Below are 27,372 nucleotides of genomic sequence, written 5' to 3'. Positions count from 1 at the left end.
TCCTTTGGTGTCTGTCATGCCCTCTTTCCCTACCCCCACGGCTGTAAACTCCAGCAGCCTAGGCTCTGCTGATCTCCATGGCTCCTCAGACTCAAGCTCCTAAAGCAACCTCAGTAGCCATGAGGTGCTCACTGAAGGTGTCTGGGCTGTTAGAGCAAGGGAGGATGGGCCCCAGTTAGCAGCAGCAGACAGCCTGGTCACTTCAGAGCCCAGCAGGGTGGGCGGCTCCCTCCTGAGTGCATCTCCAAGGAACAGCCCAGGTTGAGGTGGGGCCAGGTAGCCCATGACGTCACCAGGCTTTGGCTTTTTCTGCTGTTGTGGTCTGCAGAGCCAGGCTTATGTACATGAAGGCCATAATTACAAAGCTCTGCTAAGCACAGTTTTGCTTGTTAACGCTGCAGGGCTGAGGAGGCAGAGACTGTGAGCTAAGAAGATAGAAACAAGTTGCCTTTGTCAGACATCTGCTATTGGAAAGTGAACAGCCTTGGTAACATGATGGGGAGGCAGATGGCTCTTCTTTCCTCATAATATCTTCTCTGCTGGACCCCAAAAATTCTCAGCTCTTTCTAAAGTCTACAGGCATTCATCATTGTCACACAGAAGCATGTTTTCAGAGGTGTTTGTGCCAGGGCCCTGTTGATTACCACAGGGAAGCCCTTCATCCTTCTTCACCATCTTCATTTTGCCTCTCATAGGCTCAAGGTCCCTGTTGACATCAGAGTCAATTCCCCTATCCTCCTCCCAGGCTTTGAGGAGCTCACCCGCCTCTTGCCCTCCTGAACACCTCACCACCCTCATCTTTTAGAGCCCTTCTTGAGTCCACAGAGTCCTCTTAGCTCCCTGGCACACTGGCTGTCTGATCCTGTCTCAGGCCAGTCAGCGGCTGGCCATCTGCCTGCTCTCCCCAGGCCTCCCCTACACCCAACCATTTAGCTCCTTTCCTCTAAAACACAGCTTGAGGCAGTGCTCCTGCAATTATTGATATTAACTGCAATTACTTGTCTTGTCTTCTGTTTTACTTGAGGACTGGGCCTTTGGGTTTCTCTGCAGAAAATCAGATACTGCCCATCACGCTTAGAGGGCCCAATAGATGTCAATTAAAATTAAAATGCTGAGGCCAGGAATACTGTCTAGGAGGATAAGCAAAAAAAAAAAAAAAAAAAAAAAAAAAAGGCAAATCAATGTGTGGAAAGCACATAAGAAGTTGCTTTTAAACATCATACAGAAACATTCTCATAAAGTTATTCAGCCTTAGGAGGAAAAAAAGCAGGGTTTTTTTTTTTTTTTTTTTTTTTTTGAGATGGAGTCTTGCTCTGTCGCCCAGGCTGGAGTGCAGTGGCGGGATCTTGGCTCACTGCAAGCTCCGCCTCCCGGGTTTACACCATTCTCCTGCCTCAGCCTCCTGAGTAGCTGGGACTACAGGCACCTGCCACCACGCCTGGCTAGTGTTTTTGATTTTTTTTTTTAGTAGAGACGGGGTTTCACCGTGTTAGCCAGGATGGTCTCAATCTCCTGACCTCGTGATCCGCCCGTCTCGGCCTCCCAAAGTGCTGGGATTACAGGCTTGAGCCACCGTGCCCGGCCAAAAAAAAAGCAGTTCTTGATCATTGATTGGCTGTGGGGCAGGGCAAGGAAGGGAAAACGGAGTGCTGTGGCTTGGCGGCATCCCCACCCAAGTCTCATCTTGAATTGTAGTTCCCGTAGTCCTCATGTGTTGTGGGAGGGATCCTATGGGAGGCAATTGAATCATGGGGGTGGGTTTTCCCCATACTGTTCTCATGATAGTGAATAAATCTCACGAGATCTGATGGTTTTATAAAGGGCAGTTCCCTTTATAAAGGGAACATGCTCTCTTGCCTGCCGCCATGTAAGATGTGCCTTTGCTCCTCCTTTGTCTTCTGTGGTGATTGTGAGGCCTTCCCAGCCATACGGAATTGTGAGTCCATTAAACCTCTTTCCTTTGTAAATTACCCAGTCTCACGTATGTCTGAACAGACTAATACACTGAGACAACACCAGAGTCCTTCAATGATTTTGTTCAGGACCTGTCCCCACCAAGAGGTAACTTTTAGTAACCACAGTCAGGATGGTTATTCTGATCTCTAGGATGTACCAGATTGAATAATGAATAGGTTCAGAACTATCTATTTTTACATTACCCAACTATTCTTCCCTCTCCTCCTCTTTTTCCAAGTTATGCCCAAGTGTTAACAATTACTGAAATCAAGAGGACAGGTCTTTTTGCTGGAAGATTCCTCTACTCACCCAGAAAAAAACAATAATTAGGCCCTCCCCCAGATCCTTACCACATTTGAACTCTTTTATTTTTCTTGAATTGCTTTTCACTGATGAATAGTACACATGTATTGTACAGATCTTAAGGGATATGCCAATGAGTAAAGACAAGTGTATAAACTAGTGAAATGCATACTCCTCTCAAGACAGTAAACATTTCCATCAATCTAGAAAGTTCTTTGATGTTTCTTCCCCCGATAGAATCTCCCGACTCTTGCCAAAGATGGCCATTATTCTGAAATCTATCACCGCAGGTAGTATTACCTACTCTGTATCTTCATATAAATGGAATCATGTAGTATGTTATTTCTAATTTCTTTTAGGCAGCAAACTCTTTCTGAGATTTATCCTTTATTGCTTATTATCAGTAGTTTTGGTGGTGTACCCTTTTCCTCTAGTTGATTTTAAAATCTTCTCCTTATCACTGTTTTCAAGAAATTTGATAAAAATGTGTCTCAGTGTTGTTTTATTTTATTTTATGTATTTATTCATTGAGATGGGGTCTTTTACTGTCACCCGGGCTAGAGTGCAGTGGTGTGATCATAGGTCACTGCAATCTTGAACTCCTGGGCTCAAGAAGTCCTCCTGCCTCAGCCTCTTGAGTAGCTGGGACTACAGGCATGCACCACCATGACCGGCGCCTTCCATGGCCTGCTTCAGATGATCTCATAATGCATTGAATACACTCGTGTTCCTCACTCAAAAATCACAGGACTCTCAGAAATATCTATACTTTGGCAAAAGGATATTTTTCCTCTAACTTGAGAAATGATAAGACTTATGACATAAATTCTTTATTTCTCACAGTGAAGTTCATAATCCACAGAACATTATCACTGGTAGGATGATGTATTATTCACCTAGTTTCCACCTGGTATATAATCTCAGTTTGCTCTTGCAATTGAGGAAAAAGTTGGTAATGAGACATAATACAGCACTAAGGAAAGCTCTCCTAAGAATGAGATACAGATATTTATTTCTTAGCAGTTACTAAGCACAATAGAAATTTAGTTTTTACATATTTCATTTCCTAAAGCATGGCAGTGAGGGCTTCGTATTCTAGACTGTTTTCAACTTGCAGAGGCCTCTTCATCACAGGCTCTGACATCACCTTCCTTTTATGCACACCCAGACTCAGTCTGCCCTAGCCCATCCCTTAGGAAGTTCCTGTTCGGGGGCAGAGTCTCAGGCTGCCTCTTACTCTGAGGAGAGGGGCAAGATAGTCCCCATTGCCATGCCCTGTGCAATTACCAAGCCTAGTTAGAAAAGGTCCTTGACTGCATGGAGATTCTGATTAGCTAAGAGCTTGTAGAAGCAAGATCATCGATTCTGCCTCCCCAAACTCAGCAGTAATCCTAATTACAACACAACAAGACATCTCCCTGCTTCTGTCCAGCTCTAGGTGTGTGGGTGTGTGGCAGCATTAGAGCCAGTAAAATGCTGAGAGATTTCTAGGGGAGAGGCATACGATTCTTTCTTGCAATAAACTTGAAGCTGAGAGGATAAAAGTTCTGAATGAGGATCCAAGTCCATGAACTTGGGAGCAGAGCCAAGAGAAACGCAACCCAGAGATGCAGAAAGAGCAAAATGATGTCCTGGAAACCTTCTTGGAAGCCCTGCATCATGTCACATGGAAGATTTCCCTCACCCCAAACTTCTGTGAGCTTAAGCCAATCTGACTTACATGTTTGGCAAAGATCTGTACACTTTTTTCCCTCCTGGATGTATTTAGGAAAAAAATGATAGAAAACCATCCAGTCAAAGAGTGATGCATGGAGAAGCTAAGACAAATTAGCCCCAGATAAGGTAAGAAGGATGTCAGGGGAACTCACTAATCATGGATTCGTATAAACCAATGGTTGCATAGAACTGCTCATGTTAAACTAAGCAAGATGAAAAGAAATACCCTAGGATTTACCCAAACAAAAGAGAAGAAAAGAAAGGGTAAACACACCTCTAGCTGGAAAAACATCCAATCCAATGGGATCTACACCAACATAGCAGAAGAAAAGAAAAGAAAGGGTAAGCACACCTCAGGCTGGAAAACATCCAATCCAATGGGCGGAAGCAGTTTCCTCTGCATGTATTATGCTATGTAAGAACTTACTTATAATAAGAAAGATTCAGTTACACAAGGGACTAATAATGAGATATAAAACAACAGAGATAAGTTAAAAGAAAACTTCAAAGAAAACCAGTTGAGAGTCCAAGCCATATAACTTAAGATTTAATACATAAGTTGGAAAAAGTTTTAGCTAAAAATGAATTATCATTGTGGAAGAAAGTCACAGTGAATAGACAGCAAAAATATAAAAGGAATAAAGCAATTACAAGAGGGTGGATAGTGGATATGAAGGTCAAAGACAACCCAATACGAGGATAAGTTGTGTGTCTGCAAGTAAAATTTCAACAAGTGGAACACACAATTTAGAAATATGACACAGAAAAATGTTTCTGTAATAAACTGAATATGCAAATTGAAAAGAGAAATTACATGAAAGGAGAATAAAATGAACCAGAATAATCTAAACAAAATTTAGGTGGGTATGGCTGCACTTCACAAACAGACTCTTATAACCGTGCTATCAGAGTAACTCAGTCACATACAGAGAGAAAAAATATGGCTGGCCTCAGACTCTTCAACAGCAACGCTCAGTGCAAAAAGACAATAAAGTGGTAGCTACAAAATTCTAAGGGAAAGAAAATGTGACAGCTGTGTGGTCATTCAGTGAAGGCTGACTACCTTCTTGGACTGTGATGGAATAAGAAGGCCAGAATGGCCCTATAGTCTTAAAAAATTAGTAAGACAGAAAATAATATATGAAGGAATGGTTTCTATAATAGACATCAGACATCAGGCAGCACAAGGCCATGATTCCTGAGATAAAAGAAACACGTGAAGTAAGACTGACAATTGCCCCAGGAAGTTTTCAAGGAGGAAATTTCCAGGTTATGGTGCAGAAGGGGAAACGAAAGAAGCCAATGGTCTTCTGGAGTTGAACAGAAAGAAACCAAGGTTTGAGGAGGCCAAAGTGCTAGGATTGGTGGTGAGTGCTGGAGAGGAGAGAGCTGCAGAGGGAAGCTGTAGAAATCTAGAGGGATCCCTGGAATCATTAATTGAGTGCTGAGGCACATACCTCAGAGGAAGCTATGGAGACCAGGCAGGGAGCCATGGCAAAGCCGAGTAACAAACAATTCCTGGAGCTTACACAGGACTGGAAAGAAAGATCTCTTAATAGAGAATCCAGAAAGAGACCTACACAGATATGGTCATCTGATTTTCAAAGAAGACGCCAAGGCAGTTCATCAGGGAAGGGATAATCTTTTCAAGAAACCAAACTGGGACAACATCCTAGCCACACGCATAAAAATGAACCTCAGCCCTTACCTCGTATCATGTACAAAAATTGACTCGAAATAGACTATAACCTTAAATATAAGACCTAAAGGCATAAAATTTCTAGAACAAAACACAGGAAAATAAATCTTTGTGCTCTTGGATTAGGCAAAAAATTCTTAAATATAATAGTTAAACCATATTCCATAAAATGAAAAAATTGGTGAGACTTCACCAAATTTTTAAAATTTTGCTCTTCAATGACGCTGTTAGGGAAATGAAAAAACAACCCAGATACTGGAACAAAATGGTTGCAAGACATATAATAAATATATGATATATGTAAAACATATATCTAATACATATATGATATATGTAAAACATATATCTAATAAACATTGTATCTTGAGTGTAAAATATAAAGAATTCTTACAACTCAACAAAAAGAAGACAAATCAATAAGAAAATGGACAAAAGATGTCAACAGAGGCTTCACCAAATAAAGTATATGAATGGCAAACAAACACATAAAAAGATGTCCAATATCATTAGTATTAGCAAAATGCAAATAAAAACCACAGTGAGATATCAGTAAACACTCATTATAATGACAAATTTTGAAGGACTTATAATAGCAAGTGCTGGTGAGGATATGGAGCAACTGAAACTATCATACATCTCTTGTGGGAATGCACAGTAGAACAGCCACTTGAGAAATCAGTCTGTCAGTTTCTTATAATGTTAAATATACACTTACCATGTTCCAGTAATATCTCTCTTATTTATTTACACAAGAAAAAGGAATCAGGTATCCACACATAGACTTGTACTCAAATGCATAACAGCTTTCCTCTTAACAAATATAATGTATCGATGTAACTGGAGTCTACCAAAATGTCCATCAACTGCTGAGTGGATCAACAAATGTGTGTCTATATCTAGATGAATCTAAAAAATAAAGTCAGATACAGAAGACTACTTACTATAATATACCATTTTTATGAAATTATAGAAAAGCCAAAACTATAGTGACAGAAAAGCAGACCATAGAATGGTAACTTAAAGCAATATTTCATGTAAAATTACAAACATTTTCCAGTGCTAGAGAAAAAAGGGCTTTCTCCTACATTTATGGTGGGATTATGAATTGCAAGCCAGTTTGGGGTCAATCTGTATTTAATATAATAAATCTAAAAATGTCTATCTGAGTCAGCAATTCTCCTGAGATTTTAAGGATATAGTTAATGATCTGTATTCAAGCAAATTTATATAAGCAAAAAATTTAATAATATCCAAAATGGCCAAAATGAAACATCATTAAATAAATGAGGGTAAATCCATTAAATGGAATAGCATAGAGTGACATAAAATGTTGTAAGCATTGATTATAAATTGTCTACAAATAAAATCTCAATAAAACCATAAGAGTAGATATTTTAAGATCACATTCTTTGATTAAAAATTATAGAAAACTGGAAACAAATAACCAAAATAGAAATAATGCTATCATACAATTATCTTACAAACTTTGTCCTCAACAAACAGGAAATAAAAAATGCAATTTAAAGATGTTAAATGCCGATTTACATATATAAAAACCTATGGAACCTAGCCAAAGATATATATATATATATATATAGAGAGAGAGAGAGAGAGAGAGAGAAATATTCATGGTTTTAAATATTTTATTAACGCAAAAACAAAATAAGAAAATAAAACATTCATTTCAGAAAATTAGAAAAGGAAAAACTAAATAAAAGACAGCAATAGAATAGCAGCAAAGATAAAATTTAATATTAGAAAAAGACCCAGGAAATGAAACAGATATGCAGTAAGGAGCAGAGAAGACAACAGAAATTCTGGTTCTAGTAATTTCCTGAGTTCTCATTGTCACCTCGCCTTGGGTAATGTGAAATAATCCTGTATCTTAAAAAAAAAAAAAAAAAAATCACTTTTCTGTTTCACACAAACTTGAGTTGATATGTAAATAGCCTTAATAACTGTTGAGTTAGGATACCAAATCCAGAAAGTATAAAGTATAAGACTGAAATATTTGGTTACATAGACATTTTTAACTTGAGCCAGTAAAATATCTACACATAATGTTTAAAATGTATAAATGTATAAATATGATTGAAATGCAAATAACAAAATGAATATATATATTCAATGAATATATTTCAGTATACATATATATATATCCACAAGATACACAGAACTGATAAAAGTTTACTGTCTTTACTGTACAAAAAGTCATGAATAAAAAACGTCTCTATATAATAGATGAGCCAACATCATAAACAGAAAACTGTGTGAGTAAAACTACACATGGGTAATAAGCCTATTAAAATATAGTAACTCTAACTGACATGTAAAAATCAAATAATGCCAACAAGCTACTTCTTGTCTCCCAGCTTGTGAAAGATTAAAAATACTAGCAATACTATGCTGTGGGGAAGCTGTGGAAATTGGGAACTCTAATGCAAAATGCTGTTGGTAGAAATTTAAATTGGGACACACTTTCTGCTAGTGTACACATATTTTTTGTTGACTCAACAATTCTCCTTCTCAGAATTTATCTCAAGGAAATCCTAGAAAGGTTAGCAAGGTTGAACATAAAAGGAGTATCACCACATCATGGGTACAACAGTGGAAAGCTGGAAACAACCTCAATGTCCACCAAAAAGGGTTTGTAGAAATAATTTGTGGTTGGTTTGTACAATGGTAAACGTGATCTATTGACATGAAAGGATTGCCATGGCAATTTGTTGAAATTTTTATGAAGCAGATTATAAAATAGAACATAGAGTAGGACTCGGTTTTATTATAAATGTGTGCATGATGCTACACCAGATGTTTGTCTCCTCTGAAACTCATATTGGTGAGTTTCAGTGTGGCAGTATGGAAAGTTGCCACTTTTATGAGGCAATGGAGTTATGAGGGCCCTGCCCTCATGAGTGTATTAATTCTTTCATGGACTAATGGATTAACGGACCAATGGGTTTTCTCCGGAGTGGGACTGGTGGCTTTATAAGAAGAGTAAGAGAGACCTGAGCTAGCACTGTCAGCCCACTTGCTTTCTGGCCACCATGATGCCCTGTGCCACCTCAGGACTCAGAGTCCTCACTAGCATGAAGGCCCTCACCAGATGTAGCCCCTTGGCCTTGGACTCCTCAGCCTTTAGAACCATAAGAAATACATTTCTGTTCTTTATAAATCACCCAGCCTCGGGTATTCAGTTATAGCAGCAGGAAGCTAAGACATAAAGCTATCGGTGTGAAAGTCTTTGCCCAACTATGAACACAATTACTTCTTCTAGGATAAATTATTTATTATATCTACTTTCTTCTTTATTCTTGCCAGTTCCATTTGAATACATTTTTGTAATGGGCCTATGTAATACAAAATACAATAATAAATACAAAATTATTTTCCACACTAGGAATAGGGCCAGAAGAAACTAACTACTGAAATTCTGTCCCACCCTTTAGAAGTGTGGTTAAAATTAATAGACTTAAATGGAAAAAACAGTAAGTTTTCCAATAATATACATGTTTTGAGGATGTAGGAAAGTGTGTACCTTCACTGTATTAAGGGCATGGCGGGTGACTGGTATCTTTTTCTAATGAGCAGCTGGGCAATGTGTAGCAACAGCTTCAGTAACATTCACAGACTGACTCACTTCTAGAAGTCTAAGCTAGGAAATAATCAGAGATATGAACAAAGGTTCATGCATGAGGATGTTCATGCATTGCTCTTCCTTAATCATAATTTTGAAATAGAAACAACATAAGTGTCCACAGTAGTAGAGTATGTGTGTACGTATCTCCAATAATTTATTGAACAAATGTTTGCTGAGTGTCTTCTCTGGGCCAGGCTCTTTGAGAGTCCCTGGAATCTAGTGGTACATAAAACAAACATGTCCACCTCCTAGAGCATGTCATCTAGTCACAATAACGGAAAAGACAGATGATCAGCTAATTCCACAAATAAGTTAGGTGTTAATAAAGAAAAGTAGGCCGGGTGCGGTGGCTCAAGCCTGTAATCCCAGCACTTTGGGAGGCCGAGACGGGCGGATCACGACGTCAGGAGTTCGAGACCATCCTGGCTAACACGGTGAAACCCTGTCTCTACTAAAAAATACAAAAAACTAGCCGGGCGAGGTGGTGGGCGCCTGTAGTCCCAGCTACTCAGGAGGCTGAGGCAGGAGAATGGCGTAAAAACCCGGGAGGCGGAGCTTGCAATGAGCTGAGATCCGGCCACTGCACTCCAGCCTGGGCGACACAGCAAGACTCCGTCTCAAAAAAAAAAATAAAAAATAAAAAATAAAAAAATAATGAAGAAAAGTAGAGGATGAAGTAATTGCGGTTTTGGCCATTAAAAGTAAATGCAATTTTCAATGGCAAAAAGCGCAATTACATTTGCACCAACTTAATATGCTATTACTAAATAATCAAAGAATACAGTAAAAAGTGGTATGGAAAACATGCTATGAATGAAATGATCTTTTAGCCAAATGGGAGAGTTTTTCTAAAGTCCAGAAATGACCATTTATAAACTATTTACCACTCAACAGAGTGGATACAGATATAATGACCGAAAGCAAGAACGTTCAGAACCACCTCTATAAGAGTACTAAAAAGTGATAAAGATGAAACTTCTCAAGATATAATTTAAATAATACACAAATATGATCCAATTTGAAAGAGGAAGTTTGAAAGCCATACCTCTCTGATACAAAGTCTAAAATAGAGAGCTATAAAACATAAGGAGGTGTAAGCTTTTCTCTTTCCACTCCACAGTATACTCGACAAAAGGCTTACCCTCCTTAGGATTTCCTCTTGGAACAATTATAAGAGTCAGCTCACCAGTGAGTAAAGAAACTGAGCAATGCATAGCAACAACTTCAGAAAAATCCACAGACTTTATCAAACTTCTAGAAGTCTAAGCAAGGAAATAAGTGGAGCTATGAATAAAGGTTTATGCCTAAAGATATTTGTGTGTTCTTTCTCAGTCATAATTGTGAAGTTGAAACAACATAAATGTCCACAATAGAGAAGTATATGTTTACATATTTCCAATAATTCTTGGAGAAGTTGGGATTTCATGGTTGTTGTCTGCTAGACTCAGCAACACTTTGGGAATACAGATCCTCCACACCCTATTATTTAGGAATTCTACTCCTGTCATGATATGGTAGGCTAAACTTGCTTCCATGACACTTGGCCAAGGATTATAAATTAATTGTGTGATTGAGGAAGTCCCTGGGAAGACCATACCCACCCCTTGTTCATGCTGGTTGGCTGTAACCATAGCAGCCTCTTACTCCAGACCAAAGTTCAGCTACTGTAAATTTTATGACCATGTTCAGAGTTCAATGTCCATTAGCATAACCCTTCCTTAGGAAGAGTGAGATTTTATATTTGACAACAAAGTGTTACACTCTATTTCTAAGTACTAGACTTCAAATGATAAGGTCCAAAAGTATTATAAGAAGATATTCATTTTTTTGTCCTAGAGAACTTATTTTCCTGTGAAAATGCCTACCACAAAGAAGACATTGATGTTCTTATCAAGCTTTTTCACCAGCCTTGGGTCTTTCATTGTAATTTGCTCGATTCTTGGGACACAAGCATGGATCACCAGTACAATTGCTGTTAGAGACTCTGCTTCAAATGGGAGCATTTTCATCACTTATGGACTTTTTCGTGGGGAAAGTAGTCAAGAATTGAGTCACGGACTTGCAGAACCAAACAAAAACTTTGCAGGTAAATGATAAACTAATTTGAATGGATATCATGAGATTGAATTCAGGTTTATGTCATTCTATATTTGGGCCAAATAACCATTCAAAAATAATTTCTTTGTAAGTTTTGGGTTAGGCTGACGATGCAAGTCTAATAATACAAGATAATTTTGGAAATTTGCCATGCCATTATTTGAGCTTCCTCAGTTCTGCTTGTGTCTATTAGTACAATAGTCTAAATCATTCCAGCAGTGGTGATATTTAAATAACACCTACCAAGTTGATTGACAAGTAAATAAGTAAAAATATGTGACAGCAATATGGCATTGAATAGCCAGTAGGAATGCATGTTTTAACTGTATTGACTGGGTTTTTAGTTGGACCCACAACCTCTGTCTAGAATTTCACAAGTGGCATCTATGCAGGAAAGAGTAAAATGGGAAATTAATTATCTCTGTTTCTCAAGTTCATTTCTTTAACCGATTTGAATTTACCTCCAAAATATCTAATCGTTGGGAATTATATTAAATTTCCATTAATTTATTAATTGTATATTTGATAGGAATTCCTAAACTTTTTATTTACTGATTTCTTATATAATAATGCCATCCTCTCAATGGAAGAATATTAAAAGTTCATTGAGAATAATAAGTTGATTTAGCTACTTATTTGGCTTTTGAAGTTTGATACCTACCTTCATGTTTTCTAAATTTAAAAACATTTGTAAGTTATGTAACACATTAAATGGACTTTGTTTTGAACAAAGTTGTATGCTAGTATTATATAGACATTACTGGGTATCATACAATCATTACCTTTTGACTCATAAATATGCATCATTTTCTACCCTATACACATGTAATGTTTAGTCCTTGTGTAATGCAAAAAGAAGTTTGAGTCCTGGACACTAGCTGTAGGTTCTAGCTCTAGTGTGTTTATGACTTTGTTAATGAAACTATTTTCTTAAATCCAAAGCAGCCTGGTTGTGTTCCCAAGTTATACATTTGTCATTTAGATGTTAGCAAAAGCAGCGTCTCCCCGGGCATTGCCAGAGCCTTTCAGGGACATCTCCTCTGGTGTCAACCTCAGCTTCCCATAAGGATGGGGAACATTGGCTTTCCAGCAACTTTCAAAGACTCAGTCATGCTTTCAGTTATATGAATAGCATTTTCAAAACCAAAAAGTGTCCTGAAACCTCAGACACATTTAAAAAATTGTAAGAGACAAAACCTACCAGTTTTTTTTGGTTTCCATATGGTGTCTGTTTGGAACCAGTTGATTTCCAATTTGAGATAAATGGCTTCAGAGAAAGCATCAACTATCTCTATGCACGGAGACTCAGAGGAGGCCAGGATGGGTCAGGACCTGGCTCTAAAGCCCTGTGTGCATGCAGGTGAGCATGGTGATGTCAGAGGACCAGAGCAGGCACTCGTCCCTGAAAGGGCCCAGGGCCAGGTAGGTGCGGCAGCCCACGTGAGAGCACAGTGAGGCAGAATATTTGCCTTCCCTTTGCTGGATCTCTACTTTCAGTCTTTGTTACTGAGGAGCCACATTCTGACTTTCCACAAGTCACTGCCCAACCTCCTGGTGCTGCAGAAGGTGAACCGCCACCCAATTAATGAAGGTGCTGCACTGTCACTCTGGTTGACACCTAAGGACCCCTCAGAGCCTAGGGGGTCTTCATTGCCAATGATTGTAATAATCGTTGAGCTTGAACACCTGTAAGCAGTTCTTTCAGACAGGGGAAAGTCATCTTACTGGAACCTTCAACTTGTGGTGTTCAGCTGCTAACAATCCTGGGACGCTTCACCTGGGAGCAGCCCTGCAGTGTGCACAATGAGACATGGGTGCTCTCCTATGGTTTCTCATGGCCACCCGGGGCTTCTTTCAAATCAGAAACCAACCATGGGCAGTAGAATCAAATCTGTATAAATGCCCCTTTCTTGCCCAACAGTGGTGGACTGACCGTTCCAATTGAGAAGTTGACCACATGAGCTTCTTGGCTAGGGCGAGGTCACATCAAGAGTCTCCCAAGAGTAATAATTATTGCAAAGCTCTGCTGTATTTCTGCATGGTATTTATCACATTGAGCCAGTTTTGTCTGTAGATTTTGAAACAAAATAGCAGAAGGAAGCAATGACGGCTGATTTCAAAGTGCCAAAGTAATTCAGCCAACGTTGGTCAATCTGTGGGGAAAATCGTTCTACAGACCTGGTAAGGAAATTCTCCAGTGTGTAACTTGGAGGGTACAGGCAGCTCAGGCTGACTGGCTGCATCCTGGTTTGCCCAACATCCAGATGAAAAGTGGCAGGTCCTGTATGTCCACCTGTGAGCAGGTTGTCTTTGCTACTCCCAAAGTTCTGGAGATCTGATTTCTGTTCCAAAACACTTCCCTGAGCAGCTGCTGCGTGTATGAGGGGCTCAGGAGACTGAAAGGAATTGCACATGGTTCCTGGCCTTGGAGGGCTCACCATCCAGTGTGAGAGAAAGACTCTTCCTCAGTTAAAATCGGTGCCCTGCACTCACTGCTGGGGCATGGTATGTGCAGGTCTGCATGGAAGCAAGGGTTTGGGGGGAACACATGCCTGCAAAGCCCCGTTGGAGGACAGAATCCTGAAAAATGAGCTGCTAGGAGGTGTAAGCTCACACTGTGGCCACCCACCTCCCTCTCAGTTCTGGATCTTGGGTGCCATGTAAAAGGAAGTCATTCCTTTAACTCTGTGTTTTGCAAATGTGGTTAGGATCCGGAAGCATGGTGTGCTCTGTTTCCTCACACTGGCAATCATGGCAAGATGAGTCATTCACATTTAGGACATGGAATTCCCGTGAATGTCATTTCAAATATTACTCAGCCTACGCGCTGACCAGAACGTATTGTTTACAGAATCATTTTGACAGGAAAAGTTTCTATGATAGTTTGTTGTTGTTGTTGTTGTTGTTTTGTTTCATCACCCAGGCTGCTTCACACCCAGACTGGAGTGCAGTGGCGCTATCTCGGCTCACTGCAATTTCCACCTCCTGAGTTCAAGCAATTCTCGTGCCTCGGCCTCCCTAGTAGCTGGGGTTATAGGAATGTATACCACGGGTGGCTAAATTTTGTATTTTTAGTAGAGACAGGGTTTCACCATGTTGGCCAGGCTGGTGTCAAACTCCTGACCTCAAGTGATCTTCCCACCTTGGCCTCCCAAAGTGCTGGGATTACAGGCATGAGCCACCGCACCCGGCAAGACTTTTCTTTTCTGAGACAGGGTCTTGCTTTGTCGCCCAGTTTGGAGTGCCGTGGTGCCATCATAGCTCATTGCAGCCTCTACATCCTGGGCTCGAGAGATCCTCCTGCCTCAGCTTCTGGTGTAGCTGGGACCACAGGCAAGCACCACCACACCCAGCCACTTTTCTGATGTTTTGTGGAGACAGCGTGTCACCAGCCCAGGCTGGACTTGATTATGAGATATTTCTCCTCTTGTGACATTGCACTCTTTGTTCTCGGTTCCAAGAACAGTCTGATTTGCAGATGTGTGGGACTTTGAGCAGTCACGTTGCCTGCAGCGGAAGGTAGAATCACCTGGGATGCGGGTGAAGCATCCCCACCTGGACCAGAAGAATAGCAATCTCCGCGGGGTGAGGCCCTGACCTGCTCGTTTTTTAAAAAATCTTCCCAGGTGATCCTAATTCAGTGTTGACAACAACCAAGGCCAGGCACTAGAGTGACAGGCATTGCTGTACTGGGTATTGCTTTTTAAGTCCTTTGGATGTGGCCTGCTTGAAATTAAATTAATTGATTGGCAAAAAGCTCTAGACAACCTTGCAAAGGAAGCAAGGCCGACTGAGGGAAAGCTCGGCTCCCGGCTGGCCTTTCAGTGCTGCATCCGGGTCAGGACCCACTGCAGCTGGCACGAGTCTCTCCCCACCTGGCACTTCCCCGCCCGCTAGTTCTCTTTTCTCCACCGACCTCCACGTGTTCTCAGGGAGCTCAACATTGCACCATTAGTCCAGGCTAAAAATAATTAGAAAAATAAATCTGCTGCAGAAACTAATGAATTGCAAAGAGAAGAACAAATGAAGTTTATTTCTCCAGAATTCATAAAGAGCCCCCACCTTACTACTCCTGTCCTGTCCGCATAAGGAGAGTCTCCTGGAGAGCAGTGTTCATCCTCTGCCCCGAGGGATGTCACCACACTGGGAGGGGAGAGTATAGAGGACAAAAAGGGTGCCCGCCCAGGCTCAGGCTCATCCTCTGCCCCGAGGGATGTCACCACACCGGGAGGGGAGAGTATAGAGGACAAACAGGGTGCCCGCCCAGGCTCAGGCCACTTCTCCCCAAGGAACCCTGGCAACTTTCTGAGAGGCTGGGGCACCAGCCTGGGCTCCCTGGGAGAGCTACCAGGTCACACTTGGAGATCTGTTGATAGAACGAGCTCCTCCCTCAGGTACTGGGAGCTGCCCTGTTCAGGCTCCCTGGTGACCAGGTGTTTATGGAGGGAGTCACGGTAATTCCCACCCATCCACTCACAAAGCCATGGGCTCTCCCTTGATGTCCGAGGACTTACCGAGAACCAGAACTCAAAAGGCAGATGGCCAGTGGGGCCTGAAGGGTTACATTTCCCTGCGTGGGGAGCCCGGATGTCCGGACGGCTCTCAGCGGCACCCATTATCCACTGCCCAGCAGCACGCTTCTGCCTCCCAGCTGCGGGATCTGCGGGTCAGGCGCTCTCCTCTGTGGCCACGTTGTTCTTGGCTGTTTCCTGGGACAATTAGCGCCACCTGTGAGGTGGCTTTCCTGATTCACACGCTTGCCCCCTAAAAGGAAGAAAAAGAACGGAATGTGTTTGCTAATTTTACAGGCAGAGAGCAGCTGTCAGATGCTATGTAAGTTTATTGTCATTTCATTCTTGATGACTTTCCCTGAATTTTCAGCTTTTATTGTCTAAGTTCTGAGCCAGGAGCTGGAGGGGAGATACAGCTGTCAGACCTGTGTGGCAGGAAATTCAGAAAGCCGGAAAATAATTTCAAAATCCAGCAGTTAGAATCAAGATGAATTGTCACCTTAAAATGCAGAAAATATGAGTCAACAGGCCCCAAATGACTCCCTTTGGAAAAGTCACATCATTAGACCTTACCAAAAGTCACAAACAAAGCTAAATTCAATTGTCACTTTCTAATTTACTCTGAAAAAAAAAAAATGGAATGTGAACCATTTACCAATGAATATCCAAAAACCGCTTTTACGAAGTGTGTGAAGCAGAAAAATACTGCAAGCCACTTCAGGGGCCTTGGACACAGCTTTTTAAATTTTTTAATTTTTATTTTTGTTTTAACAGTGAAGTTTCTATTTTCTAGTTAAGTAACCAAATTACTTCTTACTGGTTACCAAACTTTGCTAAGGAGTGAGTTCATTTAGTCCCCAGCAAACTTTGGGATAGACCTCGGAGTTTCCCCTTTAGCGTCCAGGAGGAGCTGGCGAGTGTGGGATGGGAAGCGATTCCCCTTATGGTGACTCAGCAGTGACTCAGCTGCAGCCTCTGACCTGTGCCCCTGAACAGGTGTGTCCTACGTGCTGTAGTTTTATTCCTCCTCTCTTCCGGTGTCATCCTCTACTACTTTCAAAACAAGTGTGTGCTAAATTGTAGCAATATGAATCCCGCATCCGCTGCACCTCCACAGTGAGCAATAGGCAGAGGCAAGAGACGTCACCTGAGGTCAGGGATGGGAACCATCCCAGCCCAGGTGGCCACATCCCACTCACCCAGAAGGCAGGCCCAGCAGGTCCCACCCATCCCCACCCAGGCAGCAGGCAGTGGCTGGTGTGACCCATGCCCCGCTAGAGCTCTTCCCTGGGATGCATAGCCCAAGACTATGCTGAGAATTTCAACGTGTTCTATGAGTTATTAGCAGAAATTTCAAAATAGTCCAGTCATCATTGAGCTCAAGTAGGCTGTACCTGTGCGAGCTGGACTTTGCTCACAGTCCCCAGTTCCACTTGAGGAGCAGAATGTTCCCTTGCCACGGTGGTGAAGCCATCATCCTCATACCACTGAGCTGAGGCTTGCCCAGTCATCTCCTGGGCTGCTCCCTTCTCTCATGGGTTTTCAAGGGACATGCGGCCATGCCAACCACTGTGAGGCATATCCACCTTGCCCTCCTCCTGCCCTTTTCTCTCTCCTGCCCTTTTCTTTCCTGCACTTTCTCACTCTCCCTTGCAGCCAGGGCCCTTGGGTTACCTGTCACTGCTGCTTCTGGGGCTTCTCCCACTCCTGGTCTAGGAGGCTCTACCCTGAGACCAGCACCACTTGGGATGCCCGCTCTCTCTGGATGAGGGTCTTTACCACAGGACCCTTTTGCCAGCAGCCCCTGAGGCTGTGTCTCAGGCACCTGGTTGCAAGCTGCCGGCCACATCTCCTTCATGCCTACTGTCTGTTCAGTGGGAGGAGACTTTTCTTCCTTGTAGAACACTGCTGATTAAAAAGCCAAAAAAGAAAATGATAGTGAACGGATAGAATTAAGAGGTTCAAAAATGGAGTGAGGATATCCTCCTGTCCAAGGGGAGTGTCGGGTCTCACTGGGAGCCCCGTGTCTATCTGGCCACGTGTGGTGGCTCATGCCTGTAATCCCAGCACTTTGGGAGGCCAAGGAGGGAGGATCACTTCAGCTCAGGAACTGGAGACCAGCCTGGGCAACATAGTGAGATCCTGTCCCTACAGAAAATTGTTTAAAAGGCTGGCCATGGTGGCTCACGCCTGTAATCCCAGCACTTTGGTAGGCCAAGGCGGGCAGATCACCTGATAGTGGGAGTTGGAGACCAGCCTGACCAACATGGAGAAACCCCATCTCTCCTAAAAATACAAAATTAGCCGGGCGTGGGGGCACATGCCTATAATCCCAGCTACTTGGAAGGCTGAGGAAGGACAATCGCTTGAACCCGGGAGGCAGAGGTTGGGGTGAACCGAGATAATGCCATTGCACTCCAGCCTGGGCAATAAGAGCAAAACTCCAACTCAAAAAGAAAAAATTTTTAAAAATTAGCTGAGCATGGTTGTGGTGGCACATCCTGTAGTTCCAGCTACTCCGGAAGCTGAGGCAGGAGGATTCTTTGTTTGAACTTGGGAGATCAAGACTGCAGTGAGCGATGATCTTGCCACTGCACTCCAGTCTGGGTGACACAGCAAGACCCTGTCTCCAAAAAAAGAAGAAAAAAAGAGAAAGAGAAATAGAGTCAGAATAAAGTATGTGTAGCGGGCCAGGCTGTCAGGGACTCTGCAGTCACACCCAACAAAGAATACTCCAGAGACATGGGCTGTTAATCATGTTGGGATTTATATCCCTCCTCAAATATTTGGACAGGCTGCCAGGCAGGAAAGGAGCAAGTGAATTTTGTATGATTCCCAAAGGAGAATTAGGACCCCTGGGTTTAAGTTGTGGAAATGCAGATTTGGGCTCAGCATAAAGAGGAATTTTTCAAATTACAGTGATGCGGGGAGGGAAAGGGGAGGGGACTTGGTGGCCCCTCCCATGGGTGCCCACAGCACCCTGGGGTCTCCCACCTCCCATGCCGGTTCTCTGAATTCTTTGTGACACTCTGGTTCCATTAGGAACTCCTTGACCTTCGATCCGTGGGCATACGCTGAGGGAATACCACCCCTAGGCCCAGGAAACAGAGATCCTCCTGGCCTTTTCGCTTTCTGTTCTTTCAAGCTGCTCCAGATAAAGATGTGAGGTCTCCAAGGCTCTCTCCCTGGAGATCAGAGAAACCAGCACGGAAAGAAAGAGACTTTCACTTGTTTTGACCCACCTGTTCCCAGTGATGTTGCTGTGGCCTTACTGTGACTCAGAACTTTCTCCCAAATCACTTTCTCCCATGTCCTGGTGACTTTCGTGGAACGTCCCTGTAAACACTGTTTAATGTACTGGCCTCCTCCACAGGGCCTCACGCACCCTGACAGCCCGTGGCTGGGCTGGGCTTACATGTAAGTGCACCCCTGTGGTGCCTGGGCCTTGCATCCTCCACAAAAGAGCAGGTGGAGGATATGGCTGGTGGGGGTCAGAAGCCTGCAAAACCAGGAACCCAGGACTGACAGCCAGGGCACCTTTGCTTCATTTTATGAGTGTCCTTCTATGCCTGGAGCTACTCTGCACTTAAGAAATATGTACTTTTCATGCAATGCTGTTAGGATTCAGAAGAGTTCTCCTTGGAAAGCAGAGTCAAGGCTTACTCACGGGCAAATTCCCAACCGCCTCCAGCATTGGAGCCCTGTGGGCATCTGGTCCTCTCTGTCTCCAGGAAAGTGGAGTCTGAAGTAGGACTCACACCTCAATTTGCACTAACAGAAGTCAATTTCCTATGTCAGCCTTCAGCTTCCACTTTCCTGGTCACCTTTCTTAGCTTTTTCTCTGCTGATGCCACCCCTGACTCATGGAATTACCCCAGACACCACAGGGCTTATGGGATTCTCAGAGTGCACAAGTTTTCAGGGTGACCCGTCCTGTGAGTGCCTCCAAGTGGAAGCCGAGTTAGTGCTTAGAGCAACAGGGGCACTGATGAAACTGTGAAAAGCACCTTGGCAAGGACGGAGCCTGAGCTCATAGTGGGAAGGCTAGCCAGCCCTGCTGCCAGTATCCAGGAAGGCAAACTCTCTCCTAAGGGACTTCAAAACCAGGCTCAATATCCAGTTATCTGTAGTGTCGCGGTTATACCCATCCAACCACTGATTCAACAAGCAGCCTCCTGTGGGGAATGCAGGTCTTATTCTTGCATGACTTGGAGGTTCGTGATATCTCTACTGACATCCGACAACTGCTAACTCAAGTACCTAAGAGGGTAGGGTGGGGAGGAATGCCAGCCCAGAGCTGGTATTTGCATTATGTGCTATGCACTCACAAAACATTATTTTAGTTTTAGGGATACTGAATAATTCTTCCCAAAAAACTCTGCATTTGGTGACTATCCTGTTCCTGGTCCTGAGTTTGCTCACGTCGCTCCTGAGCTCCGGGTTTACCTTCTACAACAGCATCAGCAACCCTTACCAGACGTTCCTGGGGCCGATGGGGGTGTACACCTGGAACGGGCTCAGCGGTGAGTGGCCCCGTGAGACCCGGTGCTCTGCAGAGGACCGCATCCCTCTTGTCCCCGTGTCTCCACCTCTCACACACGCATGAACATACAGTCACGTTTACACCAAGGAAACTATGAGGACCTCCCATGAGCTAAGGGCTGGGGTTTATTTTGTCAATCCAAAGTGTTTATGAAGCATCTCTGGAAATATAATTCTGTTTTAAATACACTATTGAGGAGACTTATAACAAGCCAGCCTTTGCTTTTGAGACTCTAACAGAAGAAGTCAAAATGCACAAAAGTCAACAAAATATTGACCGGGCTCCTGCCATGTGCTTAACTCCAAACTAGGCTCTGTGTGGCATATAGAAGCACACACATGTGCATACACATACACATGCACACACACACACATGTGCATACCCACACACACATGAACACACTGGCGCACTCTTCCTTCTCTTTCCTCTTCCACATGACAAGAGTCCACTTAGTCTCCACACATGACACCTCTGCATGCTTGTGCCACAGAGCCACAGATAATGGCACATAAGAGAATCTGGGGGCAATACCTTTCTTGTGGGCTACCTGTGAGCCTGGGGTGTGGCTGGGTGGTGTTGCTTGGTTATTTTATTTGTTTCATGGGTGTGGTGCTGGGAGGATGGAGCCCAGATGGGAAGTGGGTCCCAGCTTTGACTCACAGTCTTTTGGCTTTCACTGGGTTTTGCCAGGGCTCTGCGGCTGCCCATCTGCCCAGAGCAGGGCCGGGGAAGTGCCTCTGCCCTGCTCAGCTGCCTTCAGGGCCTTGCTCCCCCCAGGCAGCCAGGTTTCCCCTGTTCTTTCCCTCTCTCCATCATTGCAACTGGACCTTGGGAATGAAGCCTGTCCTAAGGAAATGATTTCTGAGGTGGCTTCACAGAAGCTTCAGGTGACACATTTTAACACAGGCCTGAAATTCTCAAGCACAAGAAGGAGGCTCTGGATATCAGACATGTCAGGAAGCCTGAAAGGAGGGGCTGAGAGCAGCACCATCCTGTCCCTCCATTGGGTGTCATCCTTACCACGAGGCAGGCGCAGGTGGCTGGAGGAGGCCAGCAGCTCCATGCCATGTAGTAGAGATGTGCTGAGGAGTATGAACAACTGGCTCTCCAGTGGGGAGAAACAAAGAGAGAAAAAAGCCCTGGTGATTGGAATGGTGTAAGCACAGCCACGTGACCGTTTTCAAACTCCCAATGTGAGATCACTGATGTGGAGTTGAGATGTAAAAACCGGCCCCAGCGCAGCACAGGTAGGACGGTGAGGGATGCTTTTTAAAATGGAAAAGCATTAAGCCAGGACTACAGGTGGGCTGGGTTGCATTACATAATCACACCCCAGCTCCAAGGATTTGGGGTCAGGCTGGTTTAACCACATTCATATATGACTGGCTCTTTCTTTCTGTGCTTGTATTGCTTGGTGGTAAAAACAAATAAATCCCCCAATTTAAAGGGCAGCCACTATGGACGAGGCACAACAGTCCTATAGAATGAATATCACTGCTTCTCTTTCTTAGAGCAGAGCTGAGTGTCAGAGGTTAAGGGACTTTGTTACAAAATCAGATATACTCACCTGAATGCCAGAGTCCTTTGCCCAAGCTACTTGCATGATGATGGTTCACCCCTGTCAACCAAAACCAAAGGTAAACCAATTGGTACCCATGGCCAGGGCAAAGAGATAGATTATTTTTACTTTTGCTGATGTAACTAAGAAAGCACGAGAAGCAGTGACTTCAGACACAGCTCGAGTTAGGGTCTTGGCCCGTGTCATGAGGACTGTTTCCTGCCATTGCTCCATCTATCAGAATCCTCGGTGTTGACTCCATCATTCATTAATTGGCTGGATCAATCCTCTTGAAGATAAGATGACTGCTGGCCACTCTGGGCTCATTGCTGATGGTGGCAGCCCCAGGAGAAAAAAACTTCTCATTTCCTTCAAATTCAAAGAAAGTCCTGGGCTACTTTGCACTGGCATTGCCCTTCTCCCATCCCTTGACCAATCTCTGTGGCCAGCAGGGTTGAATTCCCCAAGCCATCCACTGATTGACTAAGGCTACCTGCCCATCCTGGAGCTGGGGCTGGAGTCGGCCCTTCCCCAGCCACAGGGGTGAGTGGGAAAGGAAGACTGCGTTCCTGGAGGGAAAACAGGTGCCAGGGCCAGAGTGGAGGGCCAGGTGTGGCGCCGGCCAAACCACAGGGGCCCAGCATTGCTGTGTCTGCAGCCTGCAGGGTTCAAAGTCTGCCACCTCTTCCATAGGCTGTGGCTTCCACATCTTTGCTCCTCCACAGTGGAGTATGGGCTGGCTTTGCATATAGCAGAGGCCTCATGCATGTTTGGGAATAAAAACAGGGGCCAGACAGCCTCCCTGCAGCCCTGCCTACTCCTATCCACAAAGAATTATTGGATAGAGAGGGAATTCCTGCCACCTTCCTTTCCTGGCTCAGGGGCAAGTTCTCACACACAGAGGGAGGCTGTGAGGTGGGCAGAAAGCAGCCTGAGAGGTTGATGTGGAAGGAGCAGATTGCGTTCTGCTGCCTGCCTAGGAGAAGGCCTCGCACAGCTTGGCTTCCTCTAAATGCCCCTTGAGGCTTCTTGACCCTAATGCTTTGATAGGCCTGACTTTTGCCCAAAGTAACCCTTTGAGGGCCCTGATTTTCTTCACAGGAGCTTTGAGGGTTGGAGAACTTACTGAAACTCTCAGTTTCAAGGAGGCTCAGCCTGCAGAAGGGTTTGTGTGCAGAGATGCCTTAATTCTTGCCTTGGGTCATGGCTGTGGGAGAGCACGATCAGACTGACCTCTGGGAGTCCTGGGGCCAGAAGGAATTGCTCCAAACCCCTAGGGGCTGGATTTGAACAACCTCTGCTTAGCCAGCAGATGTTGGGTAGGGAAGGAAGTGGGTTTGCTGGCTTGTTTCTGATAGAAAGAAGCAGTTTCTGCTTTGAGGAGACAAATAGCAGTCTCACTTCCTAGGTTCCCGTGACCTCTGACCTCAGCCTACCCTCTGCACCACACTGACCTGATGAGGCTGCATCCTGACCTCAGGGGATAAAATTGTCGACTGAGAGAAGCTTGGAGCCAGAGAGAACTTTGCAGACCGCCTGTTCCAAATACATTTGTGTCTCAACTGGGGAACCCAGAGAGCAGAAAGGGATCAGTAGGTCACGGGGCCCGAGGGTCACAGACCAGGACAGAAGCCAGGGTCCGTGAGCCTTCCGAAGCTCCTCATCTACCCCGGGGCTTCCTCCAGCCCCTGTAAGTCCTTCTGTCCCAGAGGCTGGAGAAGCCTGGCAGGTAGAGGCTCTGGGCATCTCGTCACTAAAGGGGACTCAGGTTGGCATTTTGCGTCTGTGTGTCAGCCCCTCCCGATTCAAATCAAAGTTCTAGGCAGCCCGCTCTGGAAAAAAGCATTTAGCCTATATTCATCCTGCCCCTTTATGATTAAGCTTTTATAAGAAACTTCACAAGAGGAAAATGAAAGATAATTAAGGCCGTGAGGCACCCGGAGAGCTTCAGAGGGCCAGGGCTTTTGTTCGGACAAATTATTGAGAAATAAAACCATTATGTTGAGGATGAAGGTCTGTCATCAAGGAGCGTTTAAAACATTCACCTCATACAAAGCCCCTCTAATTAAGGCCTTTTGAAGGACCGTTTGGAAGGTTTCCCTAGGTGTGGGTTATAGCAGGATACATTTGATGTCCACTGAGTTCCGGGTACGTGGCGGCAGACAGAGTCTCAAAGGGCTTCTGTGGCCAGGATCCCTTGGCGGCCCCCTCTGCACATCAAACCTCACTGGGTGAGCCTACTCACCGGCCTCATCACAGGCCCTGGAACATAGGCATCCTTATCCTCCACAACCTTTCTTTTAACAGCTTTATTGACACATGAGTCACACACCATATAATTCACCCATTAAAGTATACAATTTCATGGTTTTTTGTATGTTCTCAGACATGTGCAAGCCTCACCACTGCCAATTTTAGAATCTTTTGATCATCTTGAAAAGAAACCCCATGCCCATTAGCTATCACCCCCTCCCAGCCCACTTCCAGCCCTAGGCAACCGCAAAAGCCCTAATCTACATTTTTTTGTTTGTTTCTATCTCATCCCCTTTGGAAGATGAGGAATGAGACTCAGAAAGGCTACATGACTCGTCCAAGTTCACCTAGCTAGGATTTGCAATCCTGTTCTCTCTGACTGCAGAACTACGTGCTTTTAACGAGACAAAAATGGCTCTCCCAAGTCTGTACTGAAGCATATTCTTTAAGGCCAGGCACAGTGGTTCACACTCAGCACTTTTGCAGGCAGAGGCAGGTGGATCACTTGAGTCCAGGAGTTCAAGACTAGCCTGGGCAATATAGAAAAAGCTGATCTCCACAAAAAATTAGCCAAGCATAGTGGCATGTGCCTGTAGTCAGCTAGTCAGGAGGCTGAGGTGGTAGGATCAATGGAGCCCAAGACGTGGAGGTTCAGTAAGCTGAGATCATGCCACTGCACTTCAGAGCCCAGGGGACAGTGAGACCCCATCTCAAAACAAACAAAAAAGCATGTTTTCTAGTGAAGGATATTGTGAAGAATAAAAAAGGGAAGACAGAAACGTACAATAAGTTCTCTTCTCTAATGAGTTTTGTAAGGAGATCCCTCCTGATTAGACACTCTTGCCAGTGGCATCATATGCCATGAGATTCAAGCTCCTGGGATGGCATTTTTGTGGCTCGCAGGGCAGCCCAGTCTCGGTACCCAGTTCTTAGGACCCTGGGACCTCTCCCCAGCAGCTGAGCTTGTATCTCACAGTCCCAGATGCTTCAGGCCCACTGCCCACCCAGGGTCTTTGTTGAGGCAGCTTCGTCCATCTGTGATGCCCTGTCCTTCCTCAGCTCTTCCCAGACCTCCTTATACAGCTTCTTTCTGAACTGTCCTATTCACTCATTCATTCAGCACACTACTACTGCATTCATCACCTAGGAAGTGCACTGTTTGGTAGACCAGTTGCACAACTACTTCTGAAAGCGTTTGAGTCAGCATGTTTGCTGTTGGTCATACACAGCCCTGCACAATCTTTAGTGTTCTATGCCTAGACATCTACTTTGTGTCTTACAATTTTGTATCTTCTCCCTAGTGCTTAAAAGAGTGTAAACTCCCGTGCAGATACTCAATACATACCCACAGATATGTGTTCCGTAAAGATAAGTGACATTAAAAACTGTATCACTATGCCATGCATGAAACTCCATCTTCTTTGCAGCATCCTCCGTTTTTGTGACCATGATACTGTTTGTGGCGAACACACAGTCCAACCTTCTCTCCGAAGAGTTGTTCCACATGCTTTACCCGACAACCGCCAGTAAAGGAACGACCCACAGTTACGGATACTCGTTCTGGCTCATACTGCTCATCATTCTTCTAAATATAGTCACTGTAACCATCATCATTTTCTACCAGAAGGCCAGATACCAGCGGAAGCAGGAGCAGAGAAAACCGATGGAATATGCTCCAAGGGACGGAATTTTATTCTGAATTCTCTTTCACCTCATTTTGGCATTGCCTCTGTTTTACATCAGCCCTGAGTAGTAACTGGTCAGCTTCTCTGGACAATTCAGCATGGTAACGTGACTGTCATTGATGACAGTGTTTGTGTTTCGTGACACTGTATTCTTCATTGATGCTGTACTCCTGAAAAGTTTCTCCCACAAGGTTGGGGAAAATGAATGGGAAATATAGCCCGTCTGTGTGGCTTTCAAAGCAGTAGCATCATGACGAGCGTAACGACCCTTCTGACCTGGTCTCACGATCTGAAATAATAAAAGGTTGTATCATGTTTCTTTTCTTTGAGTATCTCAAAGCACTTCAGCTCCTATGATCTCATTCCCCTCAGGAGGGACCAGGTATTTTTATTCTACTCTATACATGAAGACTTCTGAGAACAGAGGGTTTCAGAACTCACCTTTCCAGGACCAAGTGCTGGAGGCAAAGAGAGACTTCGGAGTAAATGACTTGGTTCTCTGGACCCTCAGTTGCTGGCATATTCAAACCCAATGGTGGGTAAAAGTGATTATATGTGATCCTCAAACACATTTTTGAGATTCCAAGATGGGGTTTGGGTCAGAAAGAGAATAGAAATGAGAAGATCAAAGAGAAAAATGATAGCCCTGTGGTCTATATGGTAAAGAGGCTAAACATTATATTTTTGGTTTAATAGGATTGTGGTGAATTCAGTCAAAATGGAAATGAAACATTGCAGCAAGTTCTGGCAACCACCATGTCAACCAACAGCCTTAGTTTCTGTGGTGTAGACCCGGGTGTGGCAGGTCTGATGGGAGTGTGTCATCCATCAGCAGGCTCCTGCCCAGCTAGAGACTGAGGGAGAAATGGGTTGGAACACCGTGGCTTGCAGGCATTCATTCCTTGAGTCAGAGACAGGGCAAACGTGGAATGCGGGCATGGGGTAGGGTAGCCCTTTGAGAACAGATTGGGTGGTTCCCGGTTTCATGAGAAGCCAGTGGGCAACCAGGAAAATTTTTTAAAGGCAACAGAATGGATCTGACCTTCTTTCCAGTAGACTATTTTCCCAGAAAATCACTTTGAGAATCTTTTGCGCTTGACTAGTTCACAAGTTAGCCAGGTTGAACACTGATAGGGTTCTGAAATGATCACCTTGCATGTCTTGATGGGACTAGGGCCAAAAGGAGCAGAATTTCCTGGGTGTGATTTGCAGAGCAGCAAAGAATATCTCATTTATGAAGCTACCAGGGATTAATGACCTTCTTACTCATTATTTTTTAACACTGTCTTAGAAAGAATATTTTTCATTTAAGAAATACACACAGGATACCTGCGATGTGGCTAGCACAGTGCTAATCAGGGTGTCTGCCCCCATAGAGCTACTGTTGGACAGTTAAGACAGCTATTCAGAA

At 44.1% G+C, this 27,372-nt stretch overlaps 1 protein-coding gene across 1 annotated transcript; it reads left to right on the top strand.

Moving 5' to 3' along the window:
- Nucleotides 1-11,010: 11,010 nt before the first annotated feature.
- CLRN3 (clarin 3) lies at nt 11,011-26,276 on the top strand. The gene is made up of 3 exons (XM_001089443.5): nt 11,011-11,400; nt 20,266-20,445; nt 25,704-26,276. Exons 1-3 carry the CDS (start codon nt 11,172-11,174, stop codon nt 25,973-25,975), a joined length of 681 nt encoding a protein of 226 aa, XP_001089443.1. The 5' UTR covers nt 11,011-11,171; the 3' UTR covers nt 25,976-26,276.
- The last annotated feature ends 1,096 nt before the right edge of the window (nt 26,277-27,372 follow it).

The sequence above is a fragment of the Macaca mulatta genome, chromosome 9, assembly GCF_049350105.2.
Source record: "Macaca mulatta isolate MMU2019108-1 chromosome 9, T2T-MMU8v2.0, whole genome shotgun sequence".
NCBI lineage: Eukaryota > Metazoa > Chordata > Mammalia > Primates > Cercopithecidae > Macaca > Macaca mulatta.
This window is presented reverse-complemented; position numbering and strand designations above follow the sequence as displayed.